The sequence below is a fragment of the Macrotis lagotis genome, chromosome 1 (assembly GCF_037893015.1).
Source record: "Macrotis lagotis isolate mMagLag1 chromosome 1, bilby.v1.9.chrom.fasta, whole genome shotgun sequence".
Lineage (NCBI taxonomy): Eukaryota > Metazoa > Chordata > Mammalia > Peramelemorphia > Peramelidae > Macrotis > Macrotis lagotis.
The window spans coordinates 307,075,542-307,096,815 of NC_133658.1; the positions used below are offsets into that span (position 1 = coordinate 307,075,542).

A 21,274-nucleotide genomic window follows, 5' to 3' on the forward strand; every position below is an offset into this window, starting at 1 on the left:
AGTTGAGCTCATTTCCTGCGGACATAGAATGCAGATTGCATGCTCAAGTTGCAAAACCAACTTCATTTCAGCTTCAGTTTTTGTTTTGCTTACTTGTAAAAGGGGGAAGTTGGTTCCAACGATCCTTTTCTCTCTAAATCTGCCTCTGAGATTTTATTCGGTTCCTGACTTTAACACAGTAAAAGAATATTGCGTCTTTGGAAGGGACAAAGGTGTGGTTGTTTCATTTCCTTTCATCATAACACATTTGGCAAAAACACATTAAAATTTGAGCAATCTGAAAGCTTGTATTTGATAGGTTTTCTAAATTCTGGAAAAGAGTTTTTTGAAGAGATGAGGAGTTTTGAATTTTATAATTCACAAAATGTTTTAAGTAAATATCTCCATAAAACTGATTAAAACAATTGGACAAACTACTTAGTTCTGGGATAATTAAATAATACAGAATAATCATTGCTCCAAATGGCTGACAGTTAGGGTTATCAGTTATTCAGTTATCCAACTGAATCTTGGTTTAAATGAAGGAATATTTAGCACCATTGAAAGAAACCTGAATTTCTTTTCACAAAAACCTCTTCCCAGCTCATACACAATGGTATTTATTGGCAATTTATGAGTTTCATTCATCAAATATTCATCAAAACTTGTTACATCCTAGCTGGCACAGTAGATAGAGCACTGGCCTTGGAGTCAGGAGGTCAGGAGTTCAAATCTGATCTCAGACACTTGACACTTATTAGCTGTGTGACCTTGGGCAAGTCACTTAATTTTGATTTCCCCATATCCAGGGTCATCTCCACTCACCCTCATTCATATCTGGCCACTGGATTCAGATGGCACCAGAGGAGAAAGTGAGGCTGGTGACTTTGCACAGCACTCACCTCACTCAAATCCAATTGTCATAGCATAGCCTCCCTGATGTCATGGTCTTCTTTGAGAATGAAGGACAAACATCATCATCACATGCTAGGTGACTGAAAATGACTTTATTTTTTAAATCCTGGCCAGAATCTATAGCAGACTTAATGAGAGAATGGTAAGCAGGAAAAAAAAAATCTTTCTAAGAATTACCAAACTATTATGACCCATCTCTGCTACTCACTAGTTGTTATTTAGCTCTTTGATCCCAGCAAGGTAATCCTTCATTGCTTTGGACCTCAGTTTCCTCTCCTGTATGTAATGAGGAAGTTGAAGTAAACAACTGGTAAGGATCCCTTCTCTCGGTTCTTCTATCTAAAAACTCTGTCTGGCAGGGAGTTAACTATAAGGGGCTGGAAAAAGAAGATAGAGTCCCTGCCATCCTTGAGTTAACTGTTTTGTTAGTGGGCTAGATCTTGCACCTGTGAGACAAGAAAAGAATAATGCAGAAAGGTATACAATTAAGAGTTAGTTTGGACTTCAGAGGCAGAGGGGCTTCCTGGAAAGAGTGGAAGAACTACACTCAGAGTTCTTGGATTTAAAGCCCAATCCTATGTTTTAAACTCTCAGATCTTGAAGTAGTTACTTTACTTTTGAAAGATTGGTTCTGCCCTCCTTAGGCCTTTGGTACTTCCCCTTACTCTTTTAAAGAGAAAAAAATAAAGGTTCAAATATTTTGAAAAATAAAGCCAAAATGCTCTCACTAGGAGAATAAGGAGGATTAACCAATTTATCTTTTCAAGTCTGGTAGGTTTTGTTTCAGGACATCTGCAAAAAGGTGAGAAAATGAAATCAGTCAGAATTAAGTAAATTGGGTGGTGGTCCGATTCCCTAAGACTAAGATCTCCAAGCTCAAAGTGGGCAACTTTCCATAGCAAAGAACATTAATTCCTTTAGTTCTTTCCTGTCTATTCTGTTTTCTTTATAGTTTATACCCCCTCCATACACCCTATTATTCAGATAAAATTTTATTTCTCATGTATTTACTGATTTTCTGTCTTTGTATACCCAAATGATTTGGACAAGGTCACAAAATCAGCATGTGTCAGAGGTTGGGTTTGAACCCCTTTCTTACCACCACTGTCTGGCTTCTCTAGAGACTCTCAAGTCCTCCTTTCTGTAGGAGGTCTTTCTGGGTCCCCCAACCCCTACCCCACACAGCAAGCTGCAATATTTTTCATTTATGATTATCTCTCATCCACACTATATTTTTCTTATATGTTCATAGTTATTTGCATGTTATCTCCCATATTAGAAGGTATGCTTCTTGAAGGCAGGGACTCTATTTTTTCCTTTGTATCTCTGGCACTTACCATCATGCCTGACAGTCTCTTAATAAATAACCATTGACTTCATTTTCTCCCTCTTTTGCAGTTGTCCTGAAGGAAAGCCTACCGACCTGAAGACAGAAAAGTGGTTAGTCCACCCTACTCCCCTAAAGAAAATATTTTCACTTTGTTGATTAGATGGATCATGTAGACCATGTAGTTACAAGAATTCAAATAAGCAAATTATTATTATCTACTAAAAGAGGTGAGCCCCCACAGTCAAGGAGTTTAAGTTATGAGAAAGAGGTACTCAGACAACTATAAACATTTACAATAGTCCTCCTGACTTCAATCCTTTCCCTTTCCATTTTGCACATTGCAAGATTAATCTCTGTACAGAATTGCTTTCATAAGAAGCATAGAAGCTTAGCTGGTTGGGTTGGTCTCAAAGCCAGGAAGACCTGGGTTCAAATCCAGACTCTGACATATATTGACTATGTGACCCTGGCCAAATCACAACCTCCAAGCCCTAGTATAGGCTACTTTCTAAGATTATGAATTGCAGAGAAAGGGGTTTCCTCATCTAGAAGTTCCATATAAGTTTTTACCAGTAAAATAACAGTTTCATTCCCTATTCCAATCCTTGATACCAATTTTATCATGTTATTCTCTTTACAAAAACCTTTCAGTTGTTAAGTGATAGACAAAATTGAAGTACTCAAATGAATATTGTGGTCTCAACAGTCTGAATGTTTCTGACTATGATGCAGAATACTGCTGATCCATACCTACCCACCCAGTTTTTAAGATTCTTATATGTATTGTTCCACAAGTTTGGCAGCAAAGGTCTACCTGATATATTGGGTTGAAAGAATTCCCCTTCCTTAAGATTACCTGGCAGTCCATCTGTGCTCCCTCCTGCTCACTCCCTACATGATCAGTCTATATTTTCTTCTTATCATACATTTCCTTGATTACCTTTTTTACACCTATTTTCCCCCCAGATTCCTTATTAGCTATTATGGAGCTGCTGGCTCACACCCACCATGCCCTTCTGAAGTGTTTGTTGTTTAACTTTCAAATTTCAATTTAATTTTAATTTCAATTTCTTTTCAGAGACTTCTGAGTTTCCTATCTTGTTACCAAAAAGCCAACTTGTAGAGTAGAATGTTGGCATTAAAAAGAATCCTGGGTTTTAATGATAGCACCTGAGTACAAATACAATTTCTGATACGTAATTCCTGTGTGAGACTAGGGGACTCACTTAACCTTGAGTCACAGTTTTTTCATCTATAACAGTAGGGTTGTTGTAAAGATCAAATGAGGTAATGTGTGTGAAATGTTTTGCCCACTTTCAATCATTGTGAATGTGTAGAGATCTGAGAGTGCAGATATATGTCATCAGGTTGTGAATGGTAAAGTCAAAGACAAACACACTAATACACACACACACACACACACACACACACACACACACACACACACACAGAAGTTCTCAGAATTCCAGTTAATAGTCTCAGCTCAAGGATTCTCTACCCTTCCATCAAGATCTTTCAAAATCTCTGTGACCCATTAAAGAAAACAATATCAATTTCTAGCCTGATACTGGATCACTTATTGATAAATTTCATCCCCTAAAGTTCAAAAGCAGTTTATTAGATCAGAAATTACCAAAATTGCAAAGATTCTCTTCCAATTTGCTCAGCCCCCATCCCAGAGTAAATAGGAGAAATATATTCTCTTGTGGGTTAATTTCCCTCTATCAATTTCAAACCAAATACTTTTAGATTTAGATAAAAAAAATATTACTGTTGATGTCCAGGGAATTTATCAACAGAATCACTATATACTTATACTTTAAGCAAAGTAGAGCAATGGTGGAGAGGTTCAAAGCCAACATTGTGTTTGTGGTATGGAAAAACAGATGAAAGAAGAATTTCTAACTGAATTCTGATCTTCCAGTTGTCACAACTGCTGATTCAGCTTGGTATCATCAGCTCTGTCTCATTCCTCTGACCCATATCTGTTTTCTTTTTTCTTACCCTCTAGTTTGTTCACAGGATCATCTGTTTTAGCCTGTCTTACCTTTCTACCTTGCTTGCATAGTGCCCTAAAGTTTAAATAAAAGTCCCTTCCTCAAGGCTCCTAGAATTTCCAAAGAAACAACTTTTTCTGACAAGTTGAGTTCTCAGAATTCCAGTTAACAGACTCAATTTAAGGATTATTTTATCTTTCCTAGAAGATTTTTCAAAGTCTCTGTGATCCCATTAAAGATAGCAGCATCAGCATCCAAAGTTTTTGAGACCCTGGATCTTGTCTAGTAGCATCTATCTCTAAGCTCAGTGAATTGTCTTTGTGCCCTAGAGATCAGGATAGTTGAGGTCCCAGACTGGACATAATGTTCTGCCTTTGGGTTCAGTTTGATCCCAGGCAAGATTATTGAGTTACAGTACACAAACCTGACAAGGGTTACAATATATAGTCTTCATTTGAAGTAACACCCTTTGAGCTAATTTGGTTTTGATACAAATGGTCAGCTGTTTTACCATTCCAGTCCTTTTGGTAAGCTTTTATGATATTCTGATAGCTACTTTAGAATCATGGAACCACATAGATTATGAGATTTGGAAGGGACCTAAGAAATCATTTAGCTCAACAATTATCTTACAGATATAGAAACTGAGGCCCAGATAAATCTAGAGACTTGTTCATATACCTAGTTGATAGTAGAAACAAGTCTGAAACAGATCAAGTTTCCTAATCTTTAGTTCATTGATTTTTCCAATGAAAATGACTGTGTATTGTAATCCAAAAACTTTGCTTAGGATAATAATAATAATAATAGTATCACTTATATAGAGCTCTTTGGGCACAGTGGGTAACCAATGCCCTACCAGAGATCAGGAAGACTCATCTTTCTGAATTCAAATCTGTCCTCAGACACTTACTAGTTTTGTGGCCCTGTTTGCCTCATCTGTAAAATGAGTTAGTGAAGGAAATAGCAAACCACTATATTTTTGCCAATAAAACCCCAAATGGAGTCAATGAAAAATTGGTCATGACTGAACAACTGAATAATAACAATAGTGCTCTCCATTTTTTCAAAATATTCAAAAATGTTGACAACTTGAAATTTGGGACTGTAGAAGGACTGAGGTCTAGATTTGGAGATATATAATCTCAGAATCATAAAGAAACAGATAATAATTGAAGCCATGACCAATGAGAGAGAAAGACTGAAGGAAAAGCATAAAGTTGGGACACCTCTTAGAAAGAGTGATGAACTTAGAGTCAGGAAATAGATTTGTTCAAATCCCAACATCCAGCATTTACTAGTCTTTTGACCTTGTAATTTTGAACTTCAATTTTCTTTATCTGTAGAATGTACATAAGGACACCTACAGTAACTAGTAAAGACTTAATAAAATTAAATAATGTTTGTAAGCACTGAAAACCATTAAGTACTATATAATTGTGAGCCATTGTTATTATCCTGAAAATTCAATCACATTTAGCAGAAGGAAGAGTCACTATCAATGGAGACAGCAGCAACAACATACATTTATTATTGAAGAGCCTACTATGTGGTGAGCATAGAAGTATTATCTAATTCGATCCTTAGACTATTAGTTTTAGAAATATTATCCTATTTAATTCTCACGAAACTCTATCATTGTTGTTGTTATTAGTATTATTATTATTATTCCCCTTTTACAAATAAAGAAACTGAGACTAACTTGCCCAGGGTCATACAATTAGTTAACATTAGGGGCAGGGGTTTCAAACTCAGGTCTTTCTGACCCCTCCTCTAGCATCATGTCCTGGGTATCACCTAGTTGACTATATCTTATAATTGAGCTAAACTCAAAGGTAACACGCATATTTCTTGTCTAGAACCTCAACAACAAAGGGCATCGAGATAGCGCATAAAAACTTAGGATATGTAAAACATCCAACATATATTATTTCATTTTCTCTTCAATAATGCTATGAGATGGATGCTATTATTATCCCCAGTGGATAATATAAAGAAATAGAGACTAGATGACTTATTCAGAATTACCCATGCTTTCTAATATTAACATAAAAGGGGGACTATCAAATAGAAAGATTGACTTCTGGAATGAGAAAAAGAAATACAACTTTTAGGTTAAAAAAAAAAACCCAAAATCCTTACTCACGGTTACAGGGTGAGGAGAAATGGCAATTCATAGAGTCTTTCACTTTGAGGTCAAACTCCACACCCTGCCAGCCAATCAGACTAAAGAGATCTTAGCAAGTACATTGCTTATTTCCTACTTGTAGAATAAGGAAGTCAGAGAAAAAGAACACAACCGTATTTCAGAAAGACTAGGAAAATATGTAAAATTCAGCAGCATCTCTCCTGACTGTGGACTCGCACAAGTGTTATTCCAAGAGGTCTCAGGTCAGTATTTTTTAACATGGTTAGCTAGCTGGGTCATTGATTTTTTTTCCCTACAGGAATCTGTCTACTTTTAAATACAGGAGATTCTTTTGAAATACTCTTTTGGTTTCTGACTTGGGACCACCCTGTGGGACCTAAAACAGAGACCAGGCTCTCCTTCCACACTCATGGAGAAAGGACTTCTTGGACAGGATTATCTGGAGAAGTGGGAAGGGAGAGATTGCTAGTTGGATAATCAGTAGAGGCCTATGATGAAACCTTCTGATAGAGATATGGAGTAATGTCATATTCCAAGAATGGGTATGCTACTATCATTCTCTCCATTCCTTCTAAAATATTTAATTTTTATAGGCTTATTAATATATAGAATGCTGTTGTTGAGTCATTTCAGTCATGTCTGACTGGCTTTGACTTTATTTGGGGTTTTCTTGACAAAGATCCTAGTGTAGTTTGCCATTTCCTTCCCCATCTCATTTTATAGATGAAGAAACTATGGCAAACAGGGTTAAGACACTTGCCCAGGGAGAGGCCAGATTGGAATTCAGGAAGATGAGTGTTCCTGACTCTAGCCTGGCACCCAAATCACTGTACCACCTAGTTACTCCAATATGAGAATTATTTTTAATTGTACTTTCTTCCAAAGTAAAGGGAAGGCAGGTGTGTCAGAGACTATATAGTACAATGGAAAGAATACTGGATTTGAAGCCCAAAGACCTGAATTCAGCTCTTGCCTTTGCCAAATGGTACTTGGACAAATGTCTTAGACCCTCTGGATATCAGTTTCTTTTTCTGTAATATTAGGGTATTGGACTAGGTAGTTCTAAGTTTGCTTCCAAGTTCAAATCTATGACCCTATAAAGTGGGTATAGGAAGGGGTACAAGGGGCATCTTTGATTTCATTGGCATGGGAAATTTCCTCTCTTAAAACAAATGGGCACATCTTCTGCAACTTAGTCTTAGAGGCTAAAGCCATTAAATTAAAAGGATCTGGCTTATCAGCATTACCCAGCTTTTAAATGTACATCAGAATCACCTGACTTCCCCTTGCTTAAAATAAGCCCCCAGTCCCAAGGGGATTCTGACTCTGACATCGTCCATGTGCTCTGGATATGAATTAAAACAAGCAGATAACCAATATGGTCAGTGGATGGTTAATAGGATTGGATTATAGTTTCTGAAGCTCAGGGGGAAGAATACCCAGGAAAAGAATACCTAGATCTAGACCAGAGGTCAGATGAACATCTGTTAGCATAGTTTCCTGAATGGCTAACCAGATCCCTTGATTTCAGGAGTAGTTGTATAATCAATAGAGTTTTCAGAAAGATTGGGATCAGACTTTGATTCTGATGTGTGAGGGCCCCTCTCTAATGGCCTCCATAGGACTGGCAAGAGACGAGAGCATCTTGTCCCTTCTGAAGAGAAAGAGAAAGAGAAAAGATGCTATTATATTTAACATTATATAACATTTCACCTATGTTGTGTTGCTTGTCTTGTCTGGATTTCCTACATGAAAATTAGGGAGAAAATGAGGACATGCCATCAATTGGGAAATAGCTTAACAATTGTGGTATTTGATTGTCATACACTATTTGTGCTTTAAAAAATTATGAGCTGGTTGATTTTACAAAAACATAGAAAGACTTACATGAAATAATGAAGAGCAAAATGAGTAGAACCAAGAAAATATACAATACCAGTAATAATATTCAAGGAGCAATTGTGAATGATTAAGTTAATGAGTAGTATAAATATTCGAATCAACTACAAAGGACCTATGAAGGACAATGCTGTCCACATGCAGAGAAAGAACTAATAAATAGAAATATGCATAGTATGTACATTTATAAGTATGTGTGTATGTGTGTGTGTGTGTGTGTGTGTGTGTGTGTGTGTGTGTGTGTGTGTCAAATGCTAGCCGTCTCTACTGAGTGGTAGAAAAGGAGAAAGGGAGACTGTACAGAACTGTTCAGTGTAAAAAAGAAGAATAAATTAAATTTTTTTAAAAAATAAATAACCACGGTAAAAAAGTAGGGAGAATATTTGTGCCAGGTGGCATAATAGATAAAGCTTTCAATCTGTAGTCAGAAGACCTGAGGGATCCCTGCTTGTCAAACTTACTAGTGTGACCCCTGACAATTTATTTTACCTCTTTCAGTCTCAATTTCCTCATCTGTAAAATGGGTATAATACCTACTTCATTGGGTTGTTTTGAGTATCAAATTAAATAAAGAGATGCAAAGTGCTTTGCAAACCACAATGTGCTATAAATATTAGCTATTATAAAGTTGTAAGGATATTATAAGAATATATAAGGATAATATAAACATAGTTGTGAAAGATTTTTGGAAATAATGACTCTCAAAACAAAAATATGAATCCTCTCATTAGAGATTTGGAAGCCGCTAGACAACACCTTCAAGGGATATTATTATTTGGAACAGGACACTAGAATATCCCCTTTAAGACTGAAGAAGTTTCTATCCCTTACAGGAACCTACACCCTAAACTAGGAGTTCTTCCTTAGACTACTATTAGCTTATCTGGCTTAAGCCTCAAGAAATGCAGTCCTCAGTTTCAAATTGCTAATTATACAACGAGACAATTTGGAATTTCCCAAGAGAGTTCACCACAAGAATTCAACATGAGAAACCAGTGGGTAGTATAATAGACAGACAGGTAGACTTGGAATCAGGAAGACCTGGTTTTGAATCCTACCTCAGACATTTTACTAGCTGTGTGATCCTGAGAAATCATTTTACCTCAGTTTTCTCATCAGAAAAAGGACCTAATAATCATACTATTATTTCTACTACCAATACTACTACCACCCCACCACCATTACCATTTACCAATGTAATTCATAAGGTTGATGTGAGAGATTAAATGAAATAATGCATATAAATGTTCATTAGTCTTAAAGCATCATTTGAATATGACACTGTGATTATGCCCCTTTCCTCTCTCTACTATCATAAAGGATATAAACAGGTCTCTGACTCTGGAAACCTTAGCTCTTCTCTTCTAGCCAATGGATTCCCACCATCTGTCTCTTGTGCCCAACAGTAGCCTGCAAAATATGGAGAATGATCAGAACCCTGGACTTTCAGGCTGGAACAGGCATCTTGATGCCCACCACAGAAAGAAAATGGAAATTGAAGAAGGAGCAGCAGCCCCACTCCATCCTGATACCTTCAGCCCAAGATCAGAGAAGGACTTAAGTAGGTTATTCCCTGTAAATCTCCCAGAACAGGCAGGAGATTGGAGAAACCCAAGGATTATTCCTTCTCTTTCCATATTTCACTAATTTTGGATCTTTCTGAAGGAAGCACAACTTCCTGTTTTGAACAAGGGACTGTTTGTGTCAGAAGGATTCTTCTTCAGTCATTCTGTCTTGGTTGGTAACCCAATGTATTCCTCACCATCTTCTGCTCTCACCTGAAGTCTGTTTAAGGACTCCAGCAGACAGACCCCTCTTTCATCTCCATTCTCTCATTTATCTTCATTCTCTTTCTATCTATTGGCTACTTCACTATTCCTTATAAACATGTTCATATCTCTGCCATCTTCAAAAACTCTCAATGGATCTTAACCATCTCTGATAATTATTATCTCAAATCTCTCCTATCTTTTGCAGCTAGACTCATCAAGAAGGTTGTGACTCCACTTCCTCTCTTCTCTCATTCTTATCTTTTTGTAGTCTGTATATATGCACATATATAAGTATGCCACATTTTGAATTATATATGTCATATTGCAATAGAAAGATAAATGCAAAATAACTTTTGCATTATACATTAATCTAGGGTAATTATGGCACTACTTTCTTTTTTTGTTCCTTTTTGTGGATTATTACCATTAGTGTGGATAATAGTTATCTGTTTTAAGAAACATCTAAATCCAGAAATTCTTGAGGCACTGGCAATGCCCACATTTAATTGCCTTGTTGATTTCTTTGCTTCAAACCCCTCTTCACCTAGCTGTGTGAGATCTTGGAAAAAGGACTAAACCTCTCTGAAATTTAATTTCCTCATCAACAAAATAAAGATTAGACTACTGGGGGGACCATTTCTAAGAGGGAAAGCAGTTACAGTTTAGGATAAGGAAAAATTTCTTAAATATTAGTGGTGACCAAAAATAAAATGAATTGCCATGGAGAATAATAAATTAGTAGAAGTCTTTTTTTCTTTTTCTAGGTTTTTTTTTGCAAGGCAAATGGGGTTAAGTGGCTTGCCCAAGGCCACACAACTAGGTAATTATTAAGTGTCTAAGGCTGCATTTGAACTCAGGTACTCCTGACTACAGGGCTGGTGCTCTATCCACTGCTCCACCTAGCCACCCCTAGTAGGTCTTTAAGCAGAGGCTGAATGATGCTTGGTGGGGAGGCAGATTACTATGGAGGAAACATACAATTTCAGAAGATAATGGAACAGGTAGATCTCTGAAGCAGCAGACTATAATAGATTAATGGCGTAGGAATAAGGAGATGCAGATTCTAGTCCTGTTTCAGCCTCTAACTAGCTATATAGTCTTGGCCAACTCTCTGCTTCTCTGGGATCTAGTTTCTTTCAACACAAAATCAAGGGGCTAAACTAAAGAATCTTTAAGTTCCCTCTCAGCTTTTCCTGTGATTCACTAGAGAATCAGAAGAATAGAGAAGAGGCATGTTAGTTATAGTTTCTCATAACTCTTGAGAGGTTTCCTCAGGATGGAGACCCAGTCATCTTCCCACATTCACAGAGCAGAGGTTGTTCTTCTCCCAAGTGTACTTATTTATTGTCCATTATGTCATCCTTCCAGATTTCAGCCAGGACCCAAGCTCCAATTCTTGCATGACTACAAAGGAGCTCCAGGAATATTGGAGGAAAGAGAAATGCCATGGGAAACCTGTCAAACTGCTCTTTGAGATATCATCCACCAGAATTGCAAAACAATATTCTTCCAAATATGTGGTAAGCTGACCTACAGAAGTGTCTACTGCCTTCCTACAGCTCCTAATCTTTCTTCTGTCACTACCTGCTCACTATTGTGGGCAACTCATTGGGCCCCGACTTCTTCACCTTAAAAATGGGAATAATAATGTTTCCCCTACCTCTTAACTTAGCTATATCCTGTGGGATAGGTGTGAATTTCTTTTTCTTTTTAGTTTATATAATCTCATATTAAGAAAAGATATCTTGTCCTGTCTTTAGGGCATTTATAATCTATTTTGGGGAGGTAAGTAAAATGGGAATAATAATGTTTCACCAGCCTTTTAATGTGGTTCTATCCTGTGGGATATGTATGAATGTCTTTTTCTTTTTAGTTTATATAATCTCATATTAAGGACAGCTATCTTGTCCTGTCCTTAGGGTGTTTATAATCTTGTTAGGGAGGCAAGTCCCATTAAACAACAATGAAGAATCCAATGTAATAGGTAATCAAACATTCTTTCAATCAATAAATAAACATTTATTAGACCCTCGTGTGCCACCAGGAGATAACCAGAGAGAATACCCAAAGAAAATTCCCTTACCACTGTATCACCCCAAACAATAATGGTAATATACAGACATGTTAACACTTCAAAGTCTACAAGCCACTTCTACATAGATTATCACTTTCATTATACAGTGCTTAACTATTAAATTAAAATTTTATTCAGAAAGTATTTTTAAAATATTTATTATGTCCCAGACACAATGGTAGACACCAGAGATTCAAAGACAAAAACAAATATACTCATGGAGCTTACCTTTGATTGACAGGATATCTCATTTGCATAAATATCTAAATGCAAAATATATAAAAATTAATTGGAAGAAGCTTGAACAACTAGGGGATCAGACGAGGCTTCCTATAGGAGATGGCAGCTTAATTGAGACATCAAGGAAACTAGGGGTTTTAAAAGAGAGAGGTGAGGTGAGGAAGAAATATATTACAAATATGGTGAATCCTCTCTGCAAAGATGGACAGATGCAGAAGGGACTAGAGGGTCCCATACATGGAATAGCAGACTCCAATCAAATGCTTCCTTTCTTTAGTAGATCTGTGATTTCTTCATTTTGAGCATTTCCTCTATAGGCACATCACAATCCATTAATCCCTTCTCATTCTGTGAAATTCTTGCCCTTGTCTTTCCACAAATCTTCCGTGAAAGGTCCATTGAACAGTTGATGGGGGGGGGGTGTTTGTCCCCTATGTCCTGGTCACCAGAAGGTTATGCAACCATTATCCTTGGGTCTCTCTCCATGGCCAGCTCATCATCACCCTTTCCAGTCATGTATGCCCTTGAAAATGACTTCAATACTATTTCTCATGAGCAAGTCATCATTAGACAGCTAGGTGGCACAGTAGATAGAATGCTTGGCCTAGACTTCCTGAGTTAGGATCCTGCCTCAGAGTCTTACTGGCAAGCCATTTAACCCTGTTTGCCTTAGTTTCCTCATCTGTAAAATGAGCTGGAGAAAGAAATAACAAATCACTTCAGTATCTTTTCCAAGAGAACTCCAAATAGGATCACAAAGAGTCAGTCATGACAGAAGAAGTCATCATTGGTAACCAACTGCAATCATTTTATAGTGAAAATGTGTATTTCTGTTGTCCTTGGGGCTCCTCACATAGTTTGATTCTTTGAAGAATGGGGCATTTTATCATATACAGAGAATCACTTAAAGGAGTCTGGTGCTAAAAAGATGGATTTTTGTGTCAGGGATCCAGCTCAGATTACTGAAAGAATATGATGAAATTAATTATTAAAAACATGACAAGACAGGATTTCCATTTCAGGCATCCAGTTTGTGGACTTTCTTAAAAATTTGTTTAATTCAGGGGAGGCTAGGTGTCGGAGAGCACCAACCCTGGAGTCAGGAGTACCTGAGTTCAAATCCAGCCTCAGACACTTAATAATTACCTAGCTATGTGACCTTAGGCAAACCACTTACCCTCATTGCATGGCAAAAGCCTAAAAACAAAAAGAAAAAAAGAAAAATTTGTTTAATTCAGCTCATTTAATTTTCAATTTTGATATCTGTATTTCAGGGCAATTGTTTTCCTTTATAATCCTATTTTTATTTTATATATCTTAATACATTATTCTGAGAAGAGGTCAATAGACTTTACCTGGTGCTAAAAGGGTCCATGATGTCAGAAAAGTTGAGAACTCCTAGTCAATGCCTGATTTGAAGCATAGTTAAATAATTTTATTTTTTTCTTTCCTTTCGTTTTTTAAATCTTAGATGTACAAAATCATTGTCATTCAGACAGGGAGTTTTGACAGCAACAAAGCCATCTTGGAGAGGCGATACTCAGACTTTGAGGTGCTCCACAAAAACCTCCTGAAGAATTTCAGTGAAGAAATTGAAGATATCATCTTCCCCAAGAAATACCTGACAGGCAACTTCACAGAGGAGATGATCAGTGAGAGGAAGCTTGCCTTCAAGGAGTACCTGAGCCTTCTGTACTCCATCAAGTGTGTCCGCCGCTCCCGGGAATTCATCGACTTCCTCACCAGGGCAGAGCTGAAGGAGGCCTATGGCTGCCTCCGAGCAGGACAGTATGTCAAGGCCTTGGATATCTTTATCCTGGTGGTTCCCCTGCAGGAGAAACTCACCCACCACTGCCCCACTCTGGTGGTCTCTTCCTTGTGTGCTATGCTGGTTTGCCACCGAGACTTGGAGCACCCTAAAGAGGCCTTTGAGATTGGAGAGAAGGCCCTTGTTTACTTTCCAGTCCGCTCTAGTCATAAGTACTATGTCCCATTGCTGGAGGCTATGATACACCTGGCCTACATGCTGGGGAAGGACTTTGTATCTTTGCAGGAGAAGTTGGAAGAAAACCAACTCCAGAGGACCCCAGCCAGAGGCATCACCTTGAAAGAGCTCACTGTCCGAGAGTACCTACACTAACTGTAATGACAATAATAACAGTTGACATTTCTATATGACTTTGCAGTCAAGTCAGGTCAAGTCATCAAGGATCTATCAAATTCTTTCTATTTTCTAGGAACCATACTAAGCATTAGGAGTACAAAGACAGGCAAAAACGATTTTTAACTCAGAAAGCATTCCCATTCTAATAGGAGAGACAACACAGAACCATATAGCTAATAATGGAAAATGATATAGATAGAGAAGATATAAGACATTGAGAGGGTAAGGCAATAGGAACTATAGGGACAGAGGATTCTGATTGGGAGTTTGTGAGATTTGATTTGGACCTTGAAGAGAAACTAAGAGGAAGAGGTGAGCTTTCCAGAGGACACTGAACGTCATCCTCAAGGTTACTGTTGCTAGAACAGAGAGTGTGGTGGAAAAGAAGGGATAAGAAGACAGAAAGGCAGCTTAAAAATTTTTTGAACAATAAACCTATGAGTTGGGGCAGATAGGTGGTACAGTGGGAAGAACACCAAGCCTAAAGTTAAGACTTATCTTCCTGAGTTCCAATTTGGCCTCAGATGTTTACTGAACTGTGTGATCCTGGGCAAGCCTTAACCCTGCTTGCCTCAGTTTCTTAATTTGTCAAAAAGCTGAAGAAAGAAATGGAAAATGATTCCAGTATCTTTGGCAAAAACACCCCAAAAGGGGTCACAAAGAGTTGGGTAATATTGAAATGACACAACAACAACAATAATGTAGTTTGTATAAATGTTATTATTTACATTTAACAGGTGAGGAAACAGGCTCAGAAAAATGGGATAACTTGCCCAGGGAGTCTTGCTTGGGATGAGAATTTGACCTCTGGTCTCTGAATACTATATCCTTTCTACAATATTTAGAGGTTCTTAACCTAGGGTCCATGGACCTTTTTTTTTAAAACTATTTCAGGGGGCGGCTAGGTGGCACAGTGGATAGAGCACCAGACCTGGAGTCAGGAGTACCTGAGTTCAAATCCGGCCTCAGACACTTAATAATTACCTAGCCATGTAGCCTTGGGCAAGCCACTTAACCCCACTGCCTTACAAAAAAAAAACAAAACTATTTCACTACATTTGGTTTCCTATGAATTTTCTCTTATGAATCTAGCTACATGATCCTGAGAAATTCATAGACTTCACCAGGTTAGCCAAAAAAAGTTAAGAACCCCTGAACTGAACCATCAATCACATCCTTTGGCCCCATTCAGCTCCTGATGCAGAGAGCCTGAGAGCAGCTATGAATGAGAGAGCAAGTCAGGTGTCCAGGACCATGTTGACATCTAGCGTGAAGTAGAAAGGAGGAACAAGCAAACAAATGTCTGTCTGTCAGTCTCCCTGTCTGTCTGTCTCCAAATACCCAGTTTGAATTTAAGTAGATGGATATTTCAGATAAAACTCAAAATCCTTTAGTAGACATAGATCATCATATCAAATTTTCAGACTCCAAATCTAAGGCTCAGTGAGCCTTAAGAGGACAAGAAGTAGGATTTTGTGAAGGGCAACTTTGCATATGGGAATTATTATCCTTTTCCTTTGAAATGAACACACGAACAACTTGTTAAAAGGTGATCTTTATTTTTGCTTTTGTTGTTGTTGTTTGAAAAAGGAACGACACCTCTCAGCTACTGCTTGCCTACCTTCTTTTTTCCACAGCTTTCCTTACTCTCTTCCAAAAGCACAGTCACCAAACAACCAGATCCCACAGTGTATAGTTAATAGAATTATTCAGGGCTCTGAGGAAAGGGACCAACTTCAAAAGATAACTTCAGGAAGCCAAATTCAAAATGTCCTAGCTTCTAGCGTGCAGAAACTATTGAAACACTCAATCCCTCTCCTCCCTACCCCTATCCTCCCATCAGTGTTTCCTAAAGCTTCTTTCACCAGGTCACTGCCAGATGCAGGCTGATATATTGGCATGTTCTTCCAAATTCATCTGCATTCATATCAATGATGCCATCTCTGATTATCTTCCTCCTGTTTCTTATTGCTCCTCGTTACTAAATTTTGTGCCTTTCTCCTTTCATTATCTAAATAAATCTGTAAAACCATCAGTTTAAGTCCTGCTTTTTCCAGAAAGCTTTCCATGAATTCTCCAGCCCTCTACCTCTTCACTTTTAAAAAATGTTCATTTAAGTAACTTGCCCAAGGTCACACAGCTAGGCAATTAAGTGTCTCAGATTGGATTTGAACTCAGGTCCTACTGACTCCAGGGCCAGTGCTCTATCCACTGTGACCCCTACATAACCCGACCTCTTCACTTTTTAATGGATCCAGAGTCCCCCAGTGTTGCCTTCAGTTATTGCCTTCTGTTTCACGTGGACTTTCTAACCAGGCTGTAAGGCCCCGGATGGCAGTGGGGGAAGGCTTTCTTCTATATTTCCTACACCTGTTACAGAGCTGGACAAGAGGAAAGTCAATAAATACTTGTTGAATGGAATTTGAGGGAGATTGCATTGAGTGGCTTTAATGAGCAATCTGTCCCCACCCCCTTGCCAACATAAGGAGGAAGCTCAAGTTTCTTTACAGATTAGACTACACACAGGTTTTTGTGTGTAGTCCTCATTTCTCCAGTAAAGCTCTGCAACATTAGCCTAAGACAAATGTAAATATCTTGGGACCAAAGGACTTCCCAAAGGGGATCACTGTATTGGAATCCATTGAACTTTGGCTCCATTCCATTTCATTATGTTACCACTCAGGCCATTAGGAAGCTAATTCTGTGCATCCCATTTCTTGAAATAAGGAAAGAAGCCCGTGAGGAATGCCTTGTTACTAATGAAACATATGCAGGCAAGATGTTCCTCTCTCTGAACAGCGATGGCTTGTTTACAGGGAATCCTGTGATCTTCCACATCATACAATAATTATTAATTCTTGTGAACTACCATCCCACCAGAGGATGACAGGGAACCATTTCCCCCACAAAACAAATAAAACAAAACGAGCTTGTTTATGTAAAGAGAGGAAAGGAACATTTCTCAGGGGAAAGAACAAGGGCCTTCAAAATCTTTCCAGTCTCTCTCTATCCATAGATGTTTGGAATTTTCTAAGATCATAGATTTAGAGTTAGAACAAACCTCAAAGGTCATTAAGAATAACCCCTTCATTTTACAAATACGGAAACTAAGGTCAGGGTAGAAAAGTGATTCGGCCCATATCCCATTAGTAGTAAGTAGAAAAGTCAGAATTTGAACTCAGTTGCTCTGATTTAAATTGCAGTTTGCTTTTCATTGGATGAGATACTATGTTCTCTGATAGGTCTTGGGGCAAAATCAACTAAGGGTTCTTGTGGGAAGGTACAAGGGCTCCTATCTTACTCATTATCCTCATCCTTTTGCCATCTCACAATTGTTCCTCTTCTCTAGTCTAATTTACCCATTTCTCTTTATGACTACTATGTAAGTGTCCCTCATTCTTTTGAATAGCAAACTTTGTCAAGGAATCTATGCTTCTTTGAACCCAGAAGCTTCAGATTAGGGATAAAAAAGAAACACAGTTTACACATTTGAAGTTGAACATCCTCCAAATGAGGTCTGGTTTATCTTTACTGACTGTTGCTCATGGTGCTTCCTGAATGGAAGTATTGAAGAGACCACATGAAAATGTGCCACAAAGGCTTGAAAGGCCTTATTTTTCCATTAGACTTCTTTTATCTTTTTGATTGCTTCCCACATTCCCGTACAGTGACTAATCCAAACCTCTTCTAGCCAGATCCAAAGTCCATCCCCTTATCCATGACTCTCCACAGATGATCTCACTTACCTCTTATTTTACTGAGAAGACAGACCAACTAATGGTTTTAGATGTAGACTATAAGCTAAAACCTATGGTCCACAGGCAGAAATGGATCTTTTCACATTAGGACTGATAGGAAGGAGCATGGAATCACAGAAAGAGACAGAAAATATGGAATTGAACCCAAGTTCTGTTATCTTAACCTCCCTGGACCTCAATTTTCTCATTTGTAAAGTGGGACTAGATTAGATGATCCTCAATGTCCCTTCTAACTCCAGATCTATTTTCCTATGATCCTGTGACTTGGCTATTTAATATCTCTGGTCCTCACTTTCCTCATCTTTAAAAATGTGAGAGTTTTGGAATTATCAACCCTTAAGATCCCTTCATACACTAAAGTCTATGATCCTGTGATACTGCCAAGAGTGGAGAGGCCTGCTTTATAGACTCTTAGAATGTAAGACCTGGAAGAGATTTCAGAGATTATCTAGTTTCACAATTCTTCCAAATAATGAATTAAAAGCAATATACTTGTAATCCTTTGACTCTTGAGCTATATCTAGGAGAGAACTACCAAAAAAGATATCACCAAATCAATTTACTTTTGTATCAGAGTTCAGGAACTGAGGGGTTACATTTTTTTTTTTAGTTTTTAATAAAAGTGTTAATCCTTTAAAATATATGAAAGTCTTAGTAGTGTAGAAAGGTTCCATATGTAGCAAAGTACAATTGTGTTGTGAAAGTGCATGTGGAGCAAGGGGCTGTCACTCAAAGAAAGGCAAAATAGACTCATTTGTCCCCATCCTCCCTTCCTTCAGTGCCTACCAGGAGAGGAAGCAGGAAGTTGGGCCAGAAATTTGGCCATTTTGCTCTCTTAGTAGAGAGGGGGATTTTCAGGGCAGAACTGTATCTGTTTACTTAATGTTATTAGTCAAGGTTATATGATCTCATCCAAGTCAGCTTCTGATTATTATATCATTATTGGAGTAGAGGAAGATCCCAAGCTTTATATCTATGGGTTGACCCCTTTCCCATCAAATACTAGTTTCCACAATGAGCACACATAACCTTAGCCAAGAAATGCTAATATCTAAATTGGTAGCAGCATACACAGATGTATACACATATATATGCATGTACACGTATATGTGTGTATTCCCTGGTATATATCACTCTATTGTCTGGAATATGTATCTATGTTTGAATGCATGCATGCATGTATGTGTGTATATATAGGAATTAAGAATTTGGAGAGTGGGTTGGTGTGGTCCAAGAATGCTTCTTGGAGGAAGTGAGATTTGACTGAGTTTTGAAGGACAGATAAAATTTAGAAGGGAAAGGACATTCCAGGTTGGACAAAAATTATAGAAAAAATACAGTACCAGGAATATGTTTTGTTAAGCATTGAGGAAGACAATGATTTTTAATTGTGTGTATATAATTATAAATGGCACAGTCTCTGTGAATGTGTGTATATATATATATATATATATATATATATGTATGTTGAGACAGTGTATACATATGTATACACGCTGTCTATACCATAATCTATAATGCTCTGCATCTTTGTTAAATGTCTAATGCTTATCAATCTTATTTCCCCAGATAGGTTAATTGTAAATATCTTGAAGGCAAGAACTTCTTATTCATCTTTCTCCACCTGACCACACCAACCAAGGCCTTGAACAGCTAGGTCTATAAAAGGTGCTCATCTACTGAATGAATAAAAGTATAATCTCCTTTTTGAAAGTTTTTAAATTAGCTTTATTCATTTGAAGTCTTTTATTGTGAATGTTGTAGAAGTACTATAAAAAGTATCTTCTTTTTTTTGTACCCCAACCTAAGCTTTTCTCTGTAATTGCTTAGATCCTGTTGTCATTCTTGTCAGGAAGACTGATTTCTGCAGCTAGGGGATGATCTCTGAAAAGATTGGATTTAGTTCAAGACCTTCAAGTTCATTGGACTTATCCCTTACTGGTAGAGCTAGGAATTATGTAGTTGGAAGTTTCAGATTTAGGGCTAAAATTAGTGAAAGAAACCTCCTAATAATTTGAGCTAAGAAGAAGTGGAATGAGCTGCTTCAGGAGATAGCAAGCTCCCCATCCCTGGACAATTTAAATTCAAAGTTGGATGACTCCTTTGGGAGCGGCTGTTGGGTTAATTTTGACCTTTAAGGTCGCTTATAGCTCTAAATCTATGCTCCTATCATCTACAAACATTACCACCATGATCACTAAGTCTAGAACTGCTAGCAGGAAATTTATGTTTTCCAGGATCTGCAAAGGTAGAGCTTTGGAAGGATTGAAAATGATGAGAACCAAGCTGTTGTTTAGCCCTTGCAATAAACACACGTACCACTAGATGGCGGTGCTGTATCTGCTGGTTTCAAAAGCATCCAAATGGTCTCCTATAAATAATGAACTAAGAAAAGGGGTGGGGGGAGGAATTAAAAACACAAAAGATATAAAATAATATTGGAAATAAAGAATTTTGGTTAGGAAGACCTGACATTTAAATGTTTAATGCCTTTTAAAAATCCCCCTCCTTGCCTCCAGATCAATTGGATTGTGAGTTTCAGATGGTGGCGCCTTTGGTTTCCATTTGTCCTTTGGGCAATTTCTCATCTCCCTTTCTCTGGCACCAGGAGAGCTGAGAGAGAAAATATTCTTACAGGCTTTAAGGCCTGGAGAGTTCAAAGGCACAGTCACTGCACCACCTCCCGGCCTCCTGTACCTTTTCCCACTGATCAAAAGGACCCAAGTAAAACTGGTAACTCTTAAAAGAACTATCAAATAATGGGCCAAACAGTAAAAATAAATGAGCCTGTAATGCATTCGGAACAGGACTGGGGGAGATGGAAGTGCTATTAGCTCGTTTGAACATTTTTAGCAGGTCACCATTCTGGGGGGAGGAGGAGGGGGAAAGGGACGAGGTTTTGATCAAGTTCTTTAAGAGCAAAATTTATTTTAACTGGAATTTTCCATCCTTTTTCCTCTAAACCCTCTAAATGTCTTCCAGGAATTGAGGATGGGT

General features: G+C 37.9%; 1 protein-coding gene across 3 annotated transcripts; it reads left to right on the forward strand.

The window, feature by feature from the left end:
• The first annotated feature begins 6,500 nt into the window (after nucleotides 1-6,500).
• On the forward strand, nucleotides 6,501-20,679 carry SNX20 (sorting nexin 20). 3 transcript variants are annotated; one of them, XM_074211351.1, is made up of 4 exons: nucleotides 6,501-6,612; nucleotides 9,676-9,830; nucleotides 11,410-11,561; nucleotides 13,827-20,679. In XM_074211351.1, the coding sequence occupies exons 2-4, from the start codon at nucleotides 9,689-9,691 to the stop codon at nucleotides 14,493-14,495; spliced, it is 963 nt and encodes a 320-aa protein (XP_074067452.1). In that variant the 5' UTR covers nucleotides 6,501-6,612; nucleotides 9,676-9,688; the 3' UTR covers nucleotides 14,496-20,679. The 3 variants fall into 3 exon arrangements, with proteins under 3 accessions (XP_074067452.1, XP_074067454.1, XP_074067453.1); XM_074211353.1 differs by having other exon boundaries at nucleotides 13,851-20,679; XM_074211352.1 differs by having other exon boundaries at nucleotides 9,679-9,830.
• Nucleotides 20,680-21,274: the final 595 nt, after the last annotated feature.